The following is a 21,618-nucleotide window of genomic DNA, read 5'->3' as shown; positions in this document are numbered from 1 at the left end:
TGTAAACTTATTACATTACTTACACATCTCAAATATAGCCTTTCAGGCATAATCGCCCGGATCAAAGCAGCCCCGATCCCTACCGCCCCAAGGCCTGTTAATACACGCTCCAGATCAAGCCACTTCAGGAGTCACGGCCATTACATTTTGATATATCTAAATGTGAGGAGGCGAAGAGTAAAAGAAATCAAAACTTTGCAACAGGTATTGACAACTTTCTAATATATTCTGCACGAGTTTCCCTTTCACAGAGCCGTACGATCACTGGAGCGTAAAGATTGCCGCCAAAATATGCGTTACGGCGAACTGTTTGAACAAATGTTTTCAAAGTATCAAAATGTCGTGAAACAGGTTAGGTAAGTTGTTTACTAACAGGATACACATGTCAGCCGAAGTGGCTATGTTAAAGTTATGTCATTTCGTCTTATAAGAAACCCTATAGAAATATTTATGAATCCTTTAAATGAAATTGATCAGATGTTGTTTTCCATGTAGGTTGACCTATACAGGCAGCGGAAAATGAAATTTGTTCGCCATCTGTCTTTGGGTCTGTAGTTTGTAAACCTATTTCAAAAACAAATGTTGGGTCAACTATTTGCATCTTAATTCCCATCCGATTCAGGTCAGAATATGGTTCTCTTTGCCCAATAAAATAACGCGGAACGATATCGTCAAGGGGTGAGAATGTGTGCTGCAATCTGGACCCCGTTCCACAAAGCCTTCTTAGTGCTAAGGTGATCGTAAATCCCATACTTTAACACTGGCTTACGATAGTCATAGCGCTAAGATCGCTTTGTGGAACGGGTCCCTGGCTTCCGTTCCACAAAGCCATCTTAGCGCTGAGGTGATCGTAACTCCCATACTTTAACACTGGCTTACGATAGTCATAGCGCTAAGATCGCTTTGTGAAACGGGTCCCTGATCAGTAACTATTTCTTCTCAATCCCAAATTTGAAAGAGGTGGCCCTTGGCTTGGCGACTTGATTCCGCTGTAATTTTACATTACGTTTGATCAATCTTTATGTGAAAAATCTATTTAGTTGTCTGTTCTCCACATACTGCTGGCCAGGCGGATTTAGTTGTCAAGGACGGATCATGAAGTTATCGTCGATAAACATGATGTGTTTTCAGACTTACGGGTGTTAATGAGAACTGGATGTGCGGTAATGTTTATGTTGAAAACCTCCGGCCAGTAACACCGTCACATCTGATCGTTCTCCATATCTTGCTGGTCCTTTTGTAACCCGAATTATCTCCCTTCATTTTATGAGAGAAATCAAAGGCGACTCTGGATTTCATTCAGGACATTATTTCGCCTTTGAAATTCCTGAACTGGTTGAACAAGTAAACTAGGTCAAAGTACGCGTCACGAACGTCACAAGAACACTCGCCTAAACACACCCGCATTGTGTTGGGGGGTGTTTCAGGTTTCAGGTTTGTCCCTCCACTGCGTAGGAGGGTCTGTGTTCGGCTGTGTAGGACTGTGTTCGGCTGTGTAGGACTGTGTTCACGGATGACTGCGTTCAAGAAGCGTCAGTCTGAATATAACAACACTCGAGGCGGAGCTACTTCTTCTTGTATCCTCCACACAAGGTAAGTAAAAGATGCCTGATAAGTATTTCACGATGCAACTAACTAACAGTCTAATACCGTGTACTAACAACGGCAGAGAGTCTACATTGTCTCACCAGTCTCATATAGACAGACACCCTTTCACAGTAATGTCATTGCGAGAGCTTAAACACTGAACAGGCATTGAACAGAATGACTACTGTAAAGTGTGGCAGTCTGTTGAGAAACACGAATGTTATATTTCTCATTGAAATTACATCTTGTAGATCGGGTGAAATTTACCCCTGTGTCCAGCATTGATTGTCTCCTCTCGCTATGAGTTGGTCACTCCAATAGCTATAGGTGGACCAGAAAGACGACTGTCATAATGCAGAAAACCGACATTCATTTCGTTTCCTCACTGTAGCCACAACCCCTAAATATTCCACCCACGGGGATTCTGAGTTAGGATATAGGACCCAGCTTGTCGAAAGAGGCGACTAAATGGACTGGGTGGTCACGCTCCCTGATGCTTGTCATCATATCCGAATTGCGTGATCGATACTCATGACGTCTGTCACTGGACTGTCTGGCCAGACCCGATTACATACAGACCGCCTTCACATAGCTGGAATATTGCTGAGTGTGGCGTTAAACATCAAACAAACAATACCGGGACTAGATAGATCCCCACACCTAAAGCTTGTCGTCGGAGTCCGGTCAGCTTGTGTGACATCGTACCCCGTCCACGTGGTTCGTTGCTTATTGTGGTTTTTTGGAATATTGCTGACTGTGACGAGAAAAAAATTTAAAAATTTTAAAAAATGACAAAAGCTCACTCACTATTACTCTTTTAGAATACGTGTCTGTTGGTTTTCGGAGCACGGGGAGACGGTAGCCCAGTATGTACCGCAGATCGCTGTTGCGCACGTCAGTCGGTTCAGTGAGTTCAAATCCCAGATCCATCTTTATATGATTCATGGTTTGTCAGCACCATAACTCTGCCCGTTTTAAACGTCTGAGACCCGCATCACTTCGGGCTTTCTTCCCACATTAAGCTGACACGCCGGGATGTACCTGGAATACTGTTTAAAGCGGCGTTAAACCAAACTCACTCACCCACTAGATGAAAGTTCCAGTACCTGTTCCGAAAATCCACATTGAGAAAATACGAAGCTGAATCACAGTCCACACGTTAATGTGTATCAGCCTTATCACGAGAGCTAACACTCAGTTGAGAATCATAATGACTTCATTTGACATATTTATATTTATAATATTTAAAATATATGGAACTGCAGTTGATATCAGTCCTGAGAGAATGACGTCAGCAGGATGCGTGGTAGATGAGCTCACGCCGGAGTTGCGGGAGAGGGCGGCGTTATACGCGAGTGAAGACCTGAGCGCAAGGGAGATTATCCTGGAGGAGATGCAGTCCACCCTGAAGACACTCGGTAAGACCACCCAGGAGGTATACACCCGCACAGCAATCTCCTTATGTAGGACTGGAGGCATATGCTACCCCTATATGTAAAATAAGAAAGTCAATAGTGACATTTAGTGTGGTTGTCCGTCTCCGTGGTCTAGAGGTAGAGCGTCCGCCCGGAGAGCGGAAGGTCCGGGGTTCAATCCCCGGCCGCGTCTTACCAAAAGACGTTAAAAGATGGTAGTTGTTGTTACCCTGTCTGGCGCTCGGCATTAAGGGGTGGGTATAGTGTGTCTTAGTGGGGTATTCATGTTAAACTGCGGCATGGTATCTCAGTGTGCGAGCAAGATAACTCGTCATCAGTCCGAACTAGTACAAGCACACACACACACACACACACACACACACACACACACGTGCATGTGCGTCGCTATATAAGTGCAATAATCTTGGACGCGACGTTAAACCCCATTTCACCCAACCACTGGAAAGTACTACGTTAAGGTCACTGGGTGTTAATATGGAAGGTCACTGTGCAGGTTGTTGGGGTTGCTTTGATGATGTCACTGGTGGTTGTAATCGCAGGGTCACTCGTGGTTGCTATGGGAATGTCACTGGTGGCTGCAATGGCAAGGTCACTTGTTGTTGCTATGGTAATGTCACTGTTGGCTGCAATGGCAAGGTCACAGGTGGTTGATATTGGAACGTCACTGGTGGTTGCTATGGCATTGTCACTGATGAGACCCGTAAAAATCCGGGTTAGAAGTGGTCTTCAGCAATCCAAGCTTGTCGTAAAAGGCGACGAACGGGATCGGGTGGTCAGGCTCGCTGACTTGGTTGATGCATGTCATCGATCCCAATTGCGTGGATCGATGCTCATGATGTTAATCACTGTAATGTCTGGTCTAGATCCGATTATTTACAGACCGCCGTCATATAGCTGGAATATTGCTGAGTGCGGCGTTAAACAACATACACACACTGATGGTTGCTATGGTAATGTCACTGTTGGCTGCTATGGCTAGGTTACTGGTCGTTAATGTGTAACTTTGGTTACTATGTTTATTTAATAACTGCACTGACTGCATTGTCTGGCAACCCTGGCTTTTTAGTTAAATTTCATCGGAAACACGGACATGCGTAATCAATGACCTGGTCATTGATTAAAACGCCTAAGCCACATGGATAAGAATCCAAACTATAGTTCAGTCATATTCCTTTTTTGAGAGTCGAGACCGCCTAGTCTAGTATTAGAGCGTCCCCCAGGAGAGCGGAGGGTCGGGGGCTCAATTAAGGGGTTAAAACAAGGACTTCTCGCTTCGGAGTCAGTATACGGTGTCTGAGAGGGGTATTCATGTTAAACTACGACATGGTATCCCATTGGTCTAGCACTTTAAAATAGGTATAAGCCCGGACTTGTACAACAACACACACACACACACACACACACACACACACACACACACACACATCCAGGCGAAACAAATCAAGGGACCTGCTCCCACGACTCATGCTGTACCCTGATGGCACAAGGTGTTCTCCGTTCCTACGATATACTATGTTCTATTAAACTAATTTTCGAGCTTTGTATATAAATATGCGTACGCCAAGTTCGTATGCGTCCAAAATCAATATTGCGCTCAGTTGTAAGCGTAACACGCAGTGTAAAAAGGAATCTCGGAAACCCGTCAAACGACAATCATTCCCTATGTCGGCTGATGGCTGTCGTGATTACTCCATAGTGACAAAAGCGTGTGCTGAAGATTCAGAACACTGCTCTCATATATAATATATGGTCATACAAATACTAGCTGTGATGTCAGTGTACATCTTGTTAGGCGGGTGCAGTGTCAGACACGTTTCACGAATCAGTGGGGAAGGGAGTCACATCATTAGAAGCGCTAGACGTTATCAACTGCCGACGTCTCGTTCTCACAATTTACTGAATAGTTTTGTAAACAAGACGAACAAAAAGGAGTTTTTTTATCTTCTGTATGCACTGATGCTGAAATAATAGGTTCGAGTCAAGAGTGAAAGAATATGATTTTAAGTCGCTGTCAGCAATATCCTGGCGGGGTTCACCAGAAGATAATTTAATACAGTTTACCCATGTGAGGAATTGAACTCAGGCCTGCGGCATGACGAGCAAATGATTTCACCACTAGACTACCCCACCGCCCGCATGTCAATAAGACCCGTGAAGATCCGGGGTAGAATTGGTCTTCAGCAACCAATGCTTGCCGTAGAAGGCGACTATGCTTGTGGTACGAGGTGACTAACGGGATCGGGCGGCCGGGCTCGCTGACTTGGTTGATGCATGTCAACGTATCCCAATTGCGTGGATTGATGCTCATGATGTCAGTCACTGGATTGTCTGGTCCGGACTCGATTATTTACAGACCGCCGCCATATAGCTGGAATTTTGCTGAGTGCGGCGTTAAACAACAAACAAACAAAACAAATAACATGGCCGGTTAGTTATAAAATCACCGGAGCGAGTGGGTTGGGTTTGACGCTGGCTTGGTAGTGGTCACGCTATAACGTGGTATCGTGGTATTTCGAACACTCTCACCTGTATCTGTGTGTCTGTTACGCTGCCGCCGTACAGTTCTGGCAAGTTCTCCAGCGGAATATACTCGTATAACTCTGCATAGTCGTTTCCATGAAAGTGATTCTGAAACGTAACACACCACAGTATGCACTGCTTATAATGTCAGATGTCAGATATGGAAATATTAAAATTTTCGAAATTCGATTTTTTACAGACCGCCGTCAAAACGGCTATTCACTCACTCACCCACTCACTCACTCACTCGCTACTTTCTATTCAGTGTTTGTAATATACTGTAGTATATATAATTTTTATAGTGAAGACTGAGCACACAATTTCATAAAAATATCCAAAAAAATATTCATGATACCGAACTTTTTTGTTTCTGTATATTATTAAAACATATTCCTGTATTTCAACATTCCATTTGAATGCATCTGATGTCATTGTATTGCGAACAAATTCAATTTGAATCAAACGTATAAATAAAAGACACGCTCCTATCAATCCATGTCGTTCATAGTTCCAGATGTTGCAGCGGACGAAAGTCGTCTGCTTCGCTTCCTTCGTGCGAACGAATTCCGAATGAAGCAGACGTCCGACTGTGTGAAGGCGTTCTACAAGTACAAGGCCAACAACCCCGACCTCTTCACGCCGCTACCTCTACAGGAGGCTCGCGACATCGTTCACAGCGGCCTCCTCGGTGTGTTGCCGGGCCGAGACGTGCAGGGAGGCAGGGTGTTGTACGTCAGGATAGGTGAGTCAGAGGGCTAACGGCGGTAGAGTGTTGTACGTCAGGATAGGTGAGTCAGAGGGCTAACGGCGGTAGAGTGTTGTACGTCAGGATAGGTGAGTCAGAGGGCTAACGGCGGTAGAGTGTTGTACGTCAGGATAGGTAAGTCAGAGGGCTAACAGGGGGTAGAGCGTTGTACGTCAGGATAGGTGAGTCAGAGGGCTAACGGCGATAGAGTGTTGTACGTCAGGATAGGTGAGTCAGAGGGCTAACGGCGGTAGAGTGTTGTACGTCAGGATAGGTGAGTCAGAGGGCTAACGGCGGTAGAGTGTTGTACGTCAGGATAGGTGAGTCAGAGGGCTGTGTCACATATCCATCTTTGGTTATAATTACAGGGCATACCATGGATTGTATCTAAATTATATACCATACAAATAGCCGTGTCATATATCATACCATGGATTGTACCCGTACGCCATACAGTAGGCTGTCTCATATATCATACCATGGATTGTACCCGTGTGCCATACAGTAGGCTGTGTCATATATCATACCATGGATTGTATCTAAATGTATATACCATACAAATAGCCGTGTCATATATCATACCATGGATTATATCTAAATTATATACCATACAAATAGCCGTGTCATATATCATACCATGGATTGTACCCGTGTGCCATACAGTAGGCTGTGTCATATATCATACCATGGATTGTATCTAAATGTATATACCATACAAATAGCTCTGTCATATATCATACCATGGATTGTACCCGTACGCCATACAGTAGGCCGTGTTATATATCATACTATGGATTGTATCCGTGTGCTATACAGTAGGCTGTGTCATATATCATACCATTGATTGTACCCGTGTGCCATACAGTAGGCTGTGTCATATATCATACCATGGATTGTATCTAAATGTATATACCATACAAATAGCTGTGTCATACATCATACCATGGATTGTATCCGTGTGCCATACAGTAGGCTGTGTCATATATCATACCATGGATTGTATCCGTGTGCCATACAGTAGGCCGTGTCATATATCATACCATGGATTGTATCTAAATGTATATACCATACAAATAGCTGTGTCATATATCATACCATGGATTGTACCCGTACGCCATACAGTAGGCTGTGTTATATATCATACCATGGATTGTATCCGTACGCCATACAGTAGGCTGTGTCATATATCATACCATGGATTGTACCCGTGTGCCATACAGTAGGATGTGTCATATATCGTATCATGGATTGTACCCGTGTGCCATACAGTAGGCCGTGTCATATATCATACCATGGATTGTACCCGTGTGCCATACACTAGGCTGTGTCATATATCATACCATGGATTGTACCCGTGTGCCATACAGTAGGCTGTGTCATATATCATACCATGGATTGTATCCGTGTGCCATACAGTAGGCCGTGTCATATATCATACCATGGATTGTACCTGTGTGCCATACACTAGGCTGTGTCATATATCATACCATTGATTGTACCCGTGTGCCATAGAGTAGGCTGTGTAATATATCATACCATGGATTGTAACAGTGTGCCATACACTAGGCTGTGTCATATATCATATCATGGATTGTACCCGTGTGCCATACAGTAGGCCGTGTCATATATCATGCCATGGATTGTACCCGTGTGCCATACACTAGGCTGTGTCATATATCATACCATGGATTGTACCCGTGTGCCATACAGTAGGCCGTGTCTTATATCATACCATGGATTGTACCTGTGTGCCATACACTAGGCTGTGTCATATATCATACCATGGATTGTACCCGTGTGCCATACACTAGGCTGTGTCATATATCATACCATGGATTGTACCCGTGTGCCATACAGTAGGCTGTGTCATATATCATACCATTGATTGTACCCGTGTGCCATACAGTAGGCTGTGTCATATATCATACCATGGATTGTATCTAAATGTATATACCATACAAATAGCTGTGTCATACATCATACCATGGATTGTATCCGTGTGCCATACAGTAGGCTGTGTCATATATCATACCATGGATTGTACCCGTGTGCCATACAGTAAGCTGTGTCATATATCGTACCATGGATTGTATCTAAATGTATATACAATACAAATAGCTGTGTCATACATCATACCATGGATTGTACCCGTGTGCCATACACTAGGCTGTGTCATATATCGTACCATTGATTGTACCCGTGTGCCATACAGTAAGCTGTGTCATATATCATACCATGGATTGTATCTAAATGTATATACAATACAAATAGCTGTGTCATACATCATACCATGGATTGTATCCGTGTGCCATACAGTAGGCTGTGTCATATATCATACCATTGATTGTACCCGTGTGCCATACAGTAGGCTGTGTAATATATCATACCATGGATTGTATCTAAATGTATATACCACACAAATAGCTGTGTCATACATCATACCATGGATTGTATCCGTGTGCCATACAGTAGGCCGTGTCATATACCATACCATGGATTGTACCCGTATGCCATATAGTAGGCCGTGTCTTATACCATACCATGGATTGTACCCGTGTGCCATACAGTAGGCCGTGTCATATACCATACCATGGATTGTACCCGTGTGCCATACAGTAGGCTGCGTCATATATCATACCATGGATTGTACCCGTGTGCCATACAGTAGGCCGTGTCATATATCATACCATGGATTGTACCCGTGTGCCATACAGTAGGCCGTGTCATATATCATACCAATGATTGTACCCGTGTGCCATACAGTAGGCTGTGTCATATATCATACCATGGATTGTACTCGTGTGCCATACAGTAGGCCGTGTCATATATCATACCATGGATTGTACCCGTATGCCATACAGTAGGCTGTGTCATATATCATACCATGGATTGTACCCGTTCCCCATACAGTAGGCCGAGTCATATATCTTACCATGGATTGTACCCGTACGCCATACAGTAGGCCGTGTCATATATCATACCATGGATTGTACCCGTGTGCCATACAGTAGGCCGTGTCATACATCATACCAATGATTGTACCCGTGTGCCATACAGTAGGCTTTGTCATACATCATACCAATGATTGTACCCGTGTGCCATACAGTAGGCTGTCATATATCATACCATGGATTGTACCCGTGTGCCATACAGTAGGCTGTCATATATCATACCATGGATTGTACCCGTGTGCCATACAGTAGGCTGTGTCATATATCATATGAGTGTCATCATTGCAGGTCTCTGGGAGCCGGAAACCACGCCGATGGTAGATCTCTTCAGACTTACTATTTCTCTCCAGCTCAAACTCATACAGGTCCGTTCAGAGACTTAAATGATTGTGTTTATTTCATTTCCTGGCGAAACCGGTAACTGGAAATTCAGAGATCTGCCATAAAAGGTTTTTACCCATTCTTTTAAAATTTGTTTTACTTGGTTTTGAATTTATTGCGTTCAAAAGTCAGGAATCCCAAAAAAACAAACGTCGATGTGTTTTACTTTGTCTTGAATCTGTTGCGTTCCGATGCAAGCTTATCCCCAATAAAACACCGGTATGTTGCAGGACCCCGAGACTCAAATAGGGGGACTAAGGACTGTTGAGGACATGGAAGCGTTGTCATGGAAACACGTTAGAGCACTCTCAATACCACTAATGCGGAAGCTCAGCAAACTCTATGAGGTAAGACCGAGTCGTTATTTAGCTTACACACTGTGGGGATTCCGGGTCTGAATGACCCTCAGTATCTAGTATTGTACTACGTTTGTTTATTTATTTGTTGTTCGACGCCAGGTATAAGACGGCAGTTTGTAAATAATCGAGTCTGGACCAGATAATCCAGTGATTGACATCACGAGCATCGACCCACGCAATTGGGATACGATAACATGCATCAACCTATGATGGTTGCACCCCGTTGGTATATCCGGGTTGGAATAGGTCCACATTTTTTGCATTGAATTTATGTCGTTATATATACGCATATAACTCCATTTGATATATATTTATGTCCTTCAAATATTAGGCGGTATTTTTAGCTAAGCAAAATCTTAAAAACTTAAGGCAAAATTCGTGATTAGCAAAATTTGAGCTAAAACCACTTTCATGATCCCGGGGCCTGGAGAAAATTGGCAATTAAAGAAAACGGCCGCTGCAGAAGAGAAACGGCCACTGCAGAAGAGAAAACGGCCTCTGTGTTTGTAACAGAAAAGGGAGAAACTAAATTATCTTAAATTGGATTAGTTTATCAAAGTATTCCACTATTTTCAACATTTTGAATATAGAGCCCATTTTCTCCCACCGTGGTGGCCGTTTTCACTAACCCTATTGGCCGTTTTCTCTTATGCATTGGCCGTTTTCTCTTACGCATTGGCCGTTTTCTCTTACGCATTGGCCGTTTTCTCCAAACGTGGTGGCCGTTTACTCTTATGCATTGGCCGTTTTTTTCCAAACGTGGGGGCCGTTTTATCTTATGCATTGGCCGTGTTCTCCAAACGTGGTGGCCGTTTACTCTTATGCATTGGCCGTTTTCTCTAATTACCCCGAGGCCGTTTTCACGAGGACCCGCTTGTGCAGCCGGAGCGCTAAAGCATCTCCATCGAATAACCATTTCTTTCATTTTTAGCCATCAAACACGGGTGTATACTTTCTTTTGCCCGGCAGTTTACAAAACATGTAAATCCTATAATAAACATATTTGCTGAATCGCATTCGTACACTATGTTTCCAGGAAGCGTTTCCGGCTCGGTTTGATGGCTTCCACAACATGAACGAATCTGGGGCCATTGATCGCCTGTACACACTCGTCAAGCCGTTCCTCAGCACAAGGTTAAAGGGGCGGGTAAGAGTCTGATCCAGTAATGTGAGTGGGGGCGGTCGGGTAGCCTAGTTGTTAAAGCGTAAGCTCGTCACGCCGAAGACCCGGGTTCGATTCCTGACATGGGTACAATGTGTGAAGCCCATTTCTGGTGTCCCCCGCCGTGATATTGCTGGAATATTGCTAAAAGCGGCGTAAAACCATACTCACTCACTCAGTAATGTGAGTGAGTAAATGAAAGGTCATGCCATGGTTATTAATACCAAAGCTCTATAATGTGCAATCGATTCTGGTGCAGACAAACCAATGGTTGATAGTGTGAGCACCAAACAAACTCGGCAGCTGTTAAATCAGTTCCATCACACCTGAGAGTTACTTTCTTCTTAGGTTTACACATGTTAAGTAGTAAGGACTCCTTGTGTTACCATCCTAACCCTATTGGGGTGCAGCATGCGGTGATTCTACTTCGTGTAGTAATGGGAAGGTGGGTTTTTTTCATTTCATCTTGTCAAATTTTAAGGGACATTGTTTTTAATAATTGTTTATGTGTAGGAAATAATATCCTTCTTTTGATATATCTAAATTACATGTCAGTTAAAAATAAATGTAAAGATATGGAATCAATTATATGTTGACAGAGAGCAGTACTTTAATCGCCTTATTCACTCACTCACTCGACGTAGAATGAACTGAAAAGAGCAATAATGTCACCTGATCGCCATCACACACACACACACACACACACACACACACACACACACACACACACACATGCAGAACAACCAAATATCATTTTTTAGTTTTCTATTAAAAAAACAAACTTCCATGTACCTCTTTAAATAAATATTTAATATCATACAACAAATGTTAAGATTAAACATACACATGTACTGATAATCTAAAAATTAATTGGCCTAAATTTTAACATCGACAACAATGACAATTACATACATTCTAGAGGTCCGTTCGCACATTTGTATATACAAGTCGTCATTGTTTTCCTACATCACCGGCGAGTGGGAGTCTGTTTCACTCTTTCAATATTTCAACATCTTCCTCGTCAACATCAACATCTCCGTTGTAGCTCCCACACGTGTCATTATGGGATGCCAGATTCACCACCACCACCACCATCATCATCATCATCATCACTATCATTTTCGTCGTTGTCATCATAATCACTTTCATCACCATTGTCGTCATCGTCATCATCATCCTCTCCATCATCACCATCATCATCGCCATCATGATCATCACCATCGACTATGTCGCCGCTGTATATGAACATCGACAGGCTGACCTGGCATTGTCACACACCCGGCGCACGGCGCGCCCCAGCCGAATATCCCCCGCACCGTCTGCCGGAAGGGCTTGTACACGAACATGTAGAACGGCAGCCTCAAGACATGGTACAGATACAAGGCCCCGACAAACACGTTCCACACCCCGTGTATCATTTGTTGTTGGATGGCTGTGTTCAAGTACAGACTCCTCAGCAGGTGTCCCATGAAGGACGCTGCAACGTAATAAATGGACAAGCATGTGATTAAGCTGGAAAGCACTATCTTGTCCCGACTACCGGGCCTTGCTAACACAATAGGCTGGGTCTTCTTCAAATGGAGAGTGATCTTGATGAAGCTGAATACAGTCACGCAGAATGGAAGTAGGTGTGTATTGAAGTTAAATACAACCCACAGACACGCTGATGCGCCACTGTAGTTGGGATATATACCAATGCGGGTCTGGTCAGACACAAGGGTCAGGAGAGATATGGATAGATTGAGCACCCAGGTGAGAACTAGAAAGATCCAAACCCGCTTCAATGTGACTTGCCTCTGGAACACAATGCCGTGGCAGATAGCTAGATGCATGTTGAAACTAATAGCGGACAGGCTATGGATTACGACCCCAAATAAACCTCTCGAAATCGCCACAATGTACTTCCTGGTCGTAATGGCGTCCAGTACGTCCAATTTGTCTGTAATTATATGGACAATGAGCATGAGTTCCATGACTGTCTCGGCGACACACTCGTTGATGAGGAGAGCGCTGACTGATGCTTTCAGTCCGGCTGTTCTCTGTATGATATAAACAATGAACGGATTTTCTATAACACAAACAAACAAGAGGACGAAGAAAACTTCCGCGAAAGTATCTTCACTTCTTCCTAAAAGCGGATCCTCAAACGTTCCGTTTGACAGGTTACCTTCCATCTCGGAATTGAAGTGATGGAATGATCTCACACAACTATGTCCACCGTGTATCTGTCACTCGCCAACCACCGGTCACTGACCACCTCTTCCACCAGTCCTAACTGAATACCCATCTCGGCAGGGCGTGGTCCTTAGGAGGTTCAGTCTTCATCTGTTCATGGCGTTCAGTCAGCACATATATATGTGCCATAGACGCGCTGAGTATCCCTGTAGTCATCAACACCACGACGGTAGCCGCATCATCATTTCTCCGCTAATTCACACTGGCTCATATCAGCTTCCTATTTAGTGTAAAGTTATCCCGTTTTGATTAGATGGGTGTACTAACCAGGTTGTGCTAGGATAGTGTTAATATAAGCCATCACCTTCTTCCTGGCACGTTGATTGTCACGGGTGGAGTTGTCAAGTGCAGCTGTGTCGGGGAAGTGTGTACATTGTGTAACAGCTACGTGGTGAACGTGGAACTCGGATAATTAAATCCTCGGCGGCGACAGTTAACGGGGCTCCTGTCACCTTAAACCCGCTAAAGCGCGATCCACGCAAGGAACCAGTTTGCAGCGAGAAGACAAACGTGTGGCATATGTATTTAAAGCTGCGTCACCAACAATCCTTAGTAAAATGTAAAAGAAAAAAATAACACGAGAATAATGATCAAATATATCTGTCACACGACCATAGTCTGATAACACGGGAATAATGATCAAATGTATCTGTCACACGGCCATAGTCTGATAACACGGGAATAATGATCATATATATCTGCCATGCAGCCATTGTCTGATAAGACGAGAATAATGATCATATATCTCTTTCATATCGCCATAGTCTGATAACACGGGAATAATGATCAAATGTATCTGTCACACGGCCATTGTCTGATAAGACGAGAATAATGATCATATATCTCTGTCATATGGCCATAGTCTGATAACAGGGGAATAATGATCATATATATCTGTCATGCAGCCATAGTCTGATAACACGGGAATAATGATCATATATATCTGTCATGCAGCCATAGTCCGACAACAGGGGAATAATGATGACATATATATCTGTCATGCAGCTATAATCCGATAACACGGGAATAATGATCATATATATCTGTCATGCAGCCATAGTCCGATAACACGGGAATAATGATGACATATATATCTGTCATGCAGCCATAGTCTGATAACACGGGAATAATGATCATATATATCTGTCATGCAGCCATAGTCCGATAACACGGGAATAATGATGACATATATATCTGTCATGCAGCCATAGTCTATTAACACGGGAATAATGATCATATATATCTGTCATGCAGCCATAGTCTGATAACACGGGAATAATGATCATATATATCTCCCACACGGAATAATAAGATGATATTATAATGATCTATATTTGTTTCACTGATCACAGGGGAAAGACCACAGTGTATTGAATACGTATTGGCTGAATTTCGAAAATTTTAATATTTCCATATCTGACATCTGACATTATAAGCAGTGCATACTGTGGTGTGTTACGTTTCAGAATCACTTTCATGGAAACGACTATGCAGAGTTATACGAGTATATTCCGCTGGAGAACTTGCCAGAACTGTACGGCGGCAGCGTAACAGACACACAGATACAGGTGAGAGTGTTAGAAATACCACGATACCACGTTATAGTGTGACCACTACCAAGCCAGTGTCAAACCCAACCCACTCGCTCCGGTGATTTTATAACTAATCGGCCATATTATTTGTTTTGTTTGTTTGTTGTTTAACGCCGCACTCAGCAAAATTCCAGCTATATGGCGGCGGTCTGTAAATAATCGAGTCCGGACCAGACAATCCAGTGATTGACATCATGAGCATCGAACCACGCAATTGGGATACGATGACATGCATCAACCAAGTCATCGAGCCTGACCACCCGATCCCGCTAGTCGCCTCTTACGACAAGCATAGTCGCCTTTTACGCAAGCATGGGTTGCTGAAAATCTATTCTAACCCGGATCTTCACGGGTCGCTGCCTTGTTAGGATCTGCCATGTGTTATCGCACATGAATGTTTTGTCAGGAATTTTCAAAATTAATTAAATCAGACAATCCGTGTTAAAATAAATGTCTTGTTTCGCATTACCAGAGAAACCGCATCATCAGAGGAGAGAAATCTCTTCCTAAAATTTCCCCAAAACTTTTCTTTAATTTTTATGCACTGTTAAGAAACGATTTTTTCAACTCAAATTTCGTTTTTCGACCCGATTTCGATATTTGTCCCAAGTGACGCGATTCGCAGAGAACCTAGCCATTGCCACATCCCCGTCTCTATATTCACACGGGTGGTGGGATAGCCTTGTTGTTAAAGCGTTCACTCGTCACGCCGAAGACCAAAGTTCGATTCCCCCATGGGTACAATGTGTGAATCCCATTTCTGATGTACCCCGCCCTGATATTGCTGGAATATTGCTCGAAGCGGCGTAAAAACATACTCACTCACTTAATTCATACTTCGAGCCGCAGGGGGCGTGGTTTAAACAAGATCACGTGGTACATAAGACGCTGTAACCTGCTCAGTGTTAAAACTTCATGCAAAACAAGAATATTTTATGACTGGCCAAAAAAGACCACTTAATTGTTTAAACTCGATTCCCGACATGGGTACAATGTGTGAAACCCATTTCTGGTGTCCCCCGCCGTGATATTGCTGGAATATTGCTAAAAGCGGCGTAAAACCATACTCACTCACTCACTTGGTTTCACTGAAGATGAAGGTTGTCTCATTAAACTACTGTATTCCAGGATTTCACAATGTCACTTCTGAGGGATTTTAAAGGAGATGACTTTGGTGATGGGGGGTCGGTGAAGATCTCCAAAGAGGACAAGGTCGCACGTGACACCGTGGCGACAGAGTCAGCATACGGGAGCTACAAGAGAGTTGACCCGTCCTAGTTGTCTGGGAGAAGGTCTGCAACAACTACGGTGCTATTCCAGTGTGATGGAAGTTATATCATAGAACTTTAGCATTTCACCATTTCTTATGGCCCTTTAGGCAAGTATTCTCAAAGGCAGAAGTATCTGTGATCATAGAAATCAAATAATAATGTTAATTAATATTAATTATAATGAAGTGGATATAATGGTTCTCAATACAACTCTGTACAGAACAAACCACTTGTCAAGACTCGCTGAAAACGTGGTGCCTGTTTGGGGGTTTAATGAAGATCACGCCAAATTATCTTTCCTAACTGCTGTACATCTCTAACAACGATAATTATACTACTCAGAAATAGTTGAGGATCACCCGATTCTTTCATATTACTATATATGATAATCAGTCATATCATGCCAGATTAGGGGGCGGTCGGGTAGCCTAGTGGTTAAAGCGTTCGCTCGTCACGCCGAAGACCCGGGATCGATTCCCGACATGGGTACAATGTGTGAAGCCCATTTCTGATGTCCCCCGCCGTGATATTGCTGAAATATTGCTATAAGTGGCATAAAACCATACTCACTCACTCACTCATTCACACACTCATGCCAGGTTAACTATGTTTATATGGAAGAATCTGATGACTCTTAACTTTTTTAGCGTTATATTACTAGACATTTCACCATCGGTGTGTATCAACACAAATGTTGCTGGACAGAATTTAATTTTGAAAATTGATCTTTTGTTTAAATTGTAGTGTAAAAGAAACATCTTGAGAAAGCCTACCAGCCCAGTTAAGCACAATACCAATTTAATATTTCAAAGAAAAACAGAGCAGTTGGTTGTCCGCTGCCTTTTGAAAAACATGTCATTCTTAAAAACGCGATAACATTTACTTCCCTTTGAACTTGAGTATATATTAGCATTTATACATCCTGTGTCGAAGGACAACATTGACAGCTTACCTTGTCTGACAAGGATATGGTTCGTCACGCCACGGTATAATGCATGCATTCACACACATTTCTGTCCTTACCAAATATGAAAAATACATATTAATAATCTCGGGCCACTTTTGCTGTTAATAAAGGGTCAGATTATTGGAATCTTGAATACCGTCTTCTGAAACAGTATTAAGAGCGAACCGATCCTGATTTGTATATCGTGATTCAGTATGAGTAAGATGTATAAGCGATGCATGTATACAGATTAACCTTTTTAACCTGGAGCCCATATGCCAGTATAGAATTGAGTGAGTGAGTTGAGTTTTAACGCCGCTTTTAACATTATTCCAGTCATATCACGGCGTGTCAGCTTAATGTGGGAGGAAAGCCCGAAGTGAAACCCACGAGCACGGGTATGGTGCTGACAAACCTAGAAAGATAATCGGGGCGAACCGGGATTCGAACCCACAATCATAGGTTTATGGCGTGCCCAAGGGACGCAACTCTGCACAGCGAATCGCGGCGCCTTAGACGACTTGGCCACCCGTGCCCCCGCCATTATAGAAACTACCTCGAGCTACTGTAGTTCAAGGCTTACGGAGTACTGATATTACTCCATATCAAGCGCGGGTACAGCTTTTTGGAGAGAAAATGGAGTGTTTGCACATAATACGAACATGCCAGCTGATAATTCGGGTGTCAATTTCCGTTTGTTACCCAAAACGTAGACAATTTATTGCTCTTTTTGTTGTTAGCATGTCAGCAATAATAATAGGTCAATAGGATAAGCGTGCTTTTTAAGAGACGCCTCTACCCCTCTTGCTCCACGTCAATCACGTGTTTCCGGTACCCATCAGGTCAGAGGTGTTACAGTCGACACGTTTCGCTGTAATGGTGAATACAAACAGTAGAAGGGGTGATCCTTTACAACGGCAAGGTCGTGTATGATACGTTAATCTTTGACAAAGTTGGTCTGTCGATTGGGATATTTACGACAATGCATATCACGTACGGTTGTTATAGGCCTCGAGAGCAACGAAAACAACTGAACTAGCCAATCAACACGAAGCAAAAATAGTAATACTCAGTGAGAAATACATCACAAAATTAAGACAGGCTGGGAACCCATGATAGCATATCCTTTTCCTCTGTCTAAAACTAAGTGTCCCCTTATCCACAGTATATATTATATATTCATATTCGTTAGCCTGTATTAGTTATGACAAGACTTAATGTTAATGCTTTGGAGTGAGCTTAGTTTTCACCGAGCACTCCGTCACTGTTTACTGCATGCTTGTATATTTCATTTGCGAAACGATATGCGTGTCCGCAAAATACAAAATCGTTTTGCTACGGTGCATAAATTATTATTAGAGTGATAGTTTCGATGACATCGTAGTATTGTATACCACTGTATTCCATATTTTGTAGTATTTGTAATAAAACTCTTTGTTCCTTTGATGTTCCTGTGTCGCTTTAGTGGAAATTCTTTAGTAGAGGTGAGGTGAGGTGAAATGGGGTTTAACGTCGCGTCCAAGATTATTGCACTTATATAGCGACGTGCATGTACGTGTGTGTGTTTGTGTGGCTGCTTGTACTAGTCCGGACTGATGCCGATTTATAGTGCTAGCTCACTGAGATACCATGCCGCAGTTTAACATGAATACCCCACTCAGACACAGTATACTGACTCCGAGCCGACCAGTCCTTGTTTCATTCCCTTAATGCCGAGCGCCAGACAGGGTAACAACAAGTACCATCTTTTAACGTATTTTGGTATGACGCGGACGGGGATCGAACCCCGGACCTTCCGCTCTCCGGGCGGACGCTCTACCACTAGACCACGGAGGCGGTCCTTTAGTAGAGAGTCACATACACAACAATAACACTACATATGATTCATGTATCATTTTGTTTTTGTCTTCCCGGACAGTTAATACAGTTTGACATCGCACCAATCTCATTAAAATCAGATCATTTACTCCGAAGTGATATTTCTGTGTGTTAAGATCTGAGGACATCCCATAGAAGGAGACGTCGGGTGGACTGTGGGCAAACATTCAACGCCCTGCCTGAAAGAAGGTTGGGTTTTAGAGCCAATCCGTTGGTGACGTTCCAAAACGAATCGTCTTCATTTTTCTATTTCGGAAAGTTAGATCTTTGCAAAAGAATATTACAACAGAACACAAATGAACCATCGATAGCACATCGTTGTGAGTGTAGATGTCGTGGCTCTCAGAAAAGAACACGACGTATAGCATATCCACAACGATATCATAGCGCGGCTTTATATTTTTGCATTCGGAATTCATCGATTATATTCGTTTTCGAAATACAAAAATCAGATATGCTTGTTTGGATGCTTTGCTCACTCGTTTAGAAATTTAGAAGCCTCGACGCAGGCTGTTTAGAAAGTTCACCTGGCGAGATCGAGGTGTCGTCAGACCTCCACGCAGTGAGGCATCGAATCGGAGTAAAAGATAGGGTTTTAATGAGATTGACATATAAAGTGTTTCTTGTTTTGAATAAATTAGGTCCGTGGATCGGAGTCTGTGACTGGTTGATTATGTGTCACCGTGCTTCGATGGCGTGGCTGGTTGCTCGTGTCATTATTAATCACTGGTTTGCTTGGTCGATGATGAAGACCACCGTGATGAAGCACTGGACGAATTAAATCTGTTCACAAATCCACTTTGGCCACAGCTTTACATCGGTTTAAACAAGTCCATTTACATCGATTTTGTTTTTACTCCTGTTACATATCACAGTTGCATTATGAGGCCACAACAGTGGAAGGGAGGGGCATCATCCTCTAAAGTTGACGCTATGTCCACATGGATGGCTGTTGAAGTTACGTTGGAGATACTTGATGACAGCGCGGCAGCCAGTTTTATTCAGGGGCGGTCGGGTAGCCTAGTGGTTAAAGCTTCGCTCGTCACGCCGAAGACCCGTGTTCGATTCCCGACACGGGTACATTGTGCGAGGCCCATGTCTGGTGTCCCCCGCCGTGTTGTTGCTGGAATATTGCTAAAAGCGGCGTAAAACCATACTCACTCACTCAGTTTTGTTCATTTTCATCAAAAGCGTGAGTGAGTATGGTTTTACGCCGCTTTTAGCAATATTCCAGCAATATCACGGCGGGTAGACACAACAGATGGGCTTCACACGTTGTACCCATGTGGGGAATCGAACCCGGGTCTTCGGCGTAACGAGCGAACACTTTATCCACTAGACTACCCCACCGCCCCTTTTCATCAAAGGAGAATACCTGGTCACTTTGATGCCTGCAGAAATATGCTACCTGGTTGTGTATTTGGTTGAAATGCAGTCTGTAAGCCTGCCAAGGCAGCTTGGGTTGTATACTCTCCTGGGAGCCGATAATGAAAATCGAGTGCACACTGATCATTTGACCAGGGTAATAAAATTTATCGCTTTGACCATGCACCTTGTGTATGGAGTCTAGTGCACGCAATATAAGTGCACGCAATAGTACTATTTTTTTATTATGGAAAGTATTGTACATCTTTCGCATTAAGGCTAAGAACTTCACAGCAACCCCTCGTATATATGTCCCTCTCCCCTGGTATGTTCCGAATGCATGACTCATCAGTCCTCTATCTCGCGATTATTTTAGCACGTGATTCTTGATCGAGGCCGTGAGGTCGAGAACAAGTTTCACGTGCTAAAATAATCGCGATTAATGATTGATTGATTAAAAAAATGTTATATAGGTGTTCGGGCAACTGGGCCCATTTACGCCTTGCCCATAATAAAGGTTTGCTAAGTACCTAGATATTTTATAAAGTATCAAAACTGCCACACGCTTTAATATAAGCGAGAATGACTTTCTGAACATCATGGTGAACAATATTCCTAGAACATAAAATACCAGACAATGAGTCAGTCAGTATTGAGAAGAGTTAAGACTCCACCATTGCCTTACGCTGATTAGCATACTTTTGGCAATGCAATAAAAAATTAGCTACATTAACAAGCTGATTACACACTGTACAATGTGCAGAAATGTCGTTATTAATAACATTTAGATAAGCATCAAGACCACAATGCCCAAGACGAAGTCTGGTTAAGAGAACCTCCTCTCTCCGATTATTTCTAGATATGTGTAATTTAGTGATAAAAGGATCGATGCCATAGATGTGACGTCCTTTTAAGGATGATGCCCATCTCTGCTGCCATTTTGTTTTACCATGGGTCATACTGACGGTGCCTAACTCTGCAGGAAAAGGTAAAATTGTTTCATCTTGTATTGATTCATCAAATTCTAATGCAGCTTTTGCCAATTTATCAGTTTCTCATTTCCAAGTAATCCAACATGAGCAGGGATCCATGAAAATTTAACATCTAACAGATCTTTACTTAAGTCGTTATAAAGGACGAGAATAATGTTGATCAAGTCCTGCCTCGCTGAGGAAGAACCTACCCGAATT

At 43.0% G+C, this 21,618-nt stretch overlaps 1 protein-coding gene across 1 annotated transcript; it reads left to right on the top strand.

The window, feature by feature from the left end:
• Positions 1-1,435: 1,435 nt before the first annotated feature.
• Positions 1,436-18,631, top strand: LOC124149467 (alpha-tocopherol transfer protein-like). Its single transcript, XM_046521064.2, has 8 exons — positions 1,436-1,593; positions 2,853-3,005; positions 6,052-6,285; positions 9,528-9,604; positions 9,851-9,967; positions 11,016-11,126; positions 14,843-14,944; positions 16,097-18,631. Exons 2-8 carry the CDS (start codon positions 2,873-2,875, stop codon positions 16,244-16,246), a joined length of 924 nt encoding a protein of 307 aa, XP_046377020.1. The 5' UTR covers positions 1,436-1,593; positions 2,853-2,872; the 3' UTR covers positions 16,247-18,631.
• Positions 18,632-21,618: the final 2,987 nt, after the last annotated feature.

This window comes from Haliotis rufescens, unplaced genomic scaffold, assembly GCF_023055435.1.
Source record: "Haliotis rufescens isolate VD_foot unplaced genomic scaffold, xgHalRufe1.0.p SCAF_1, whole genome shotgun sequence".
NCBI classification, from domain to species: Eukaryota; Metazoa; Mollusca; class Gastropoda; order Lepetellida; family Haliotidae; genus Haliotis; species Haliotis rufescens.
This window is presented reverse-complemented; position numbering and strand designations above follow the sequence as displayed.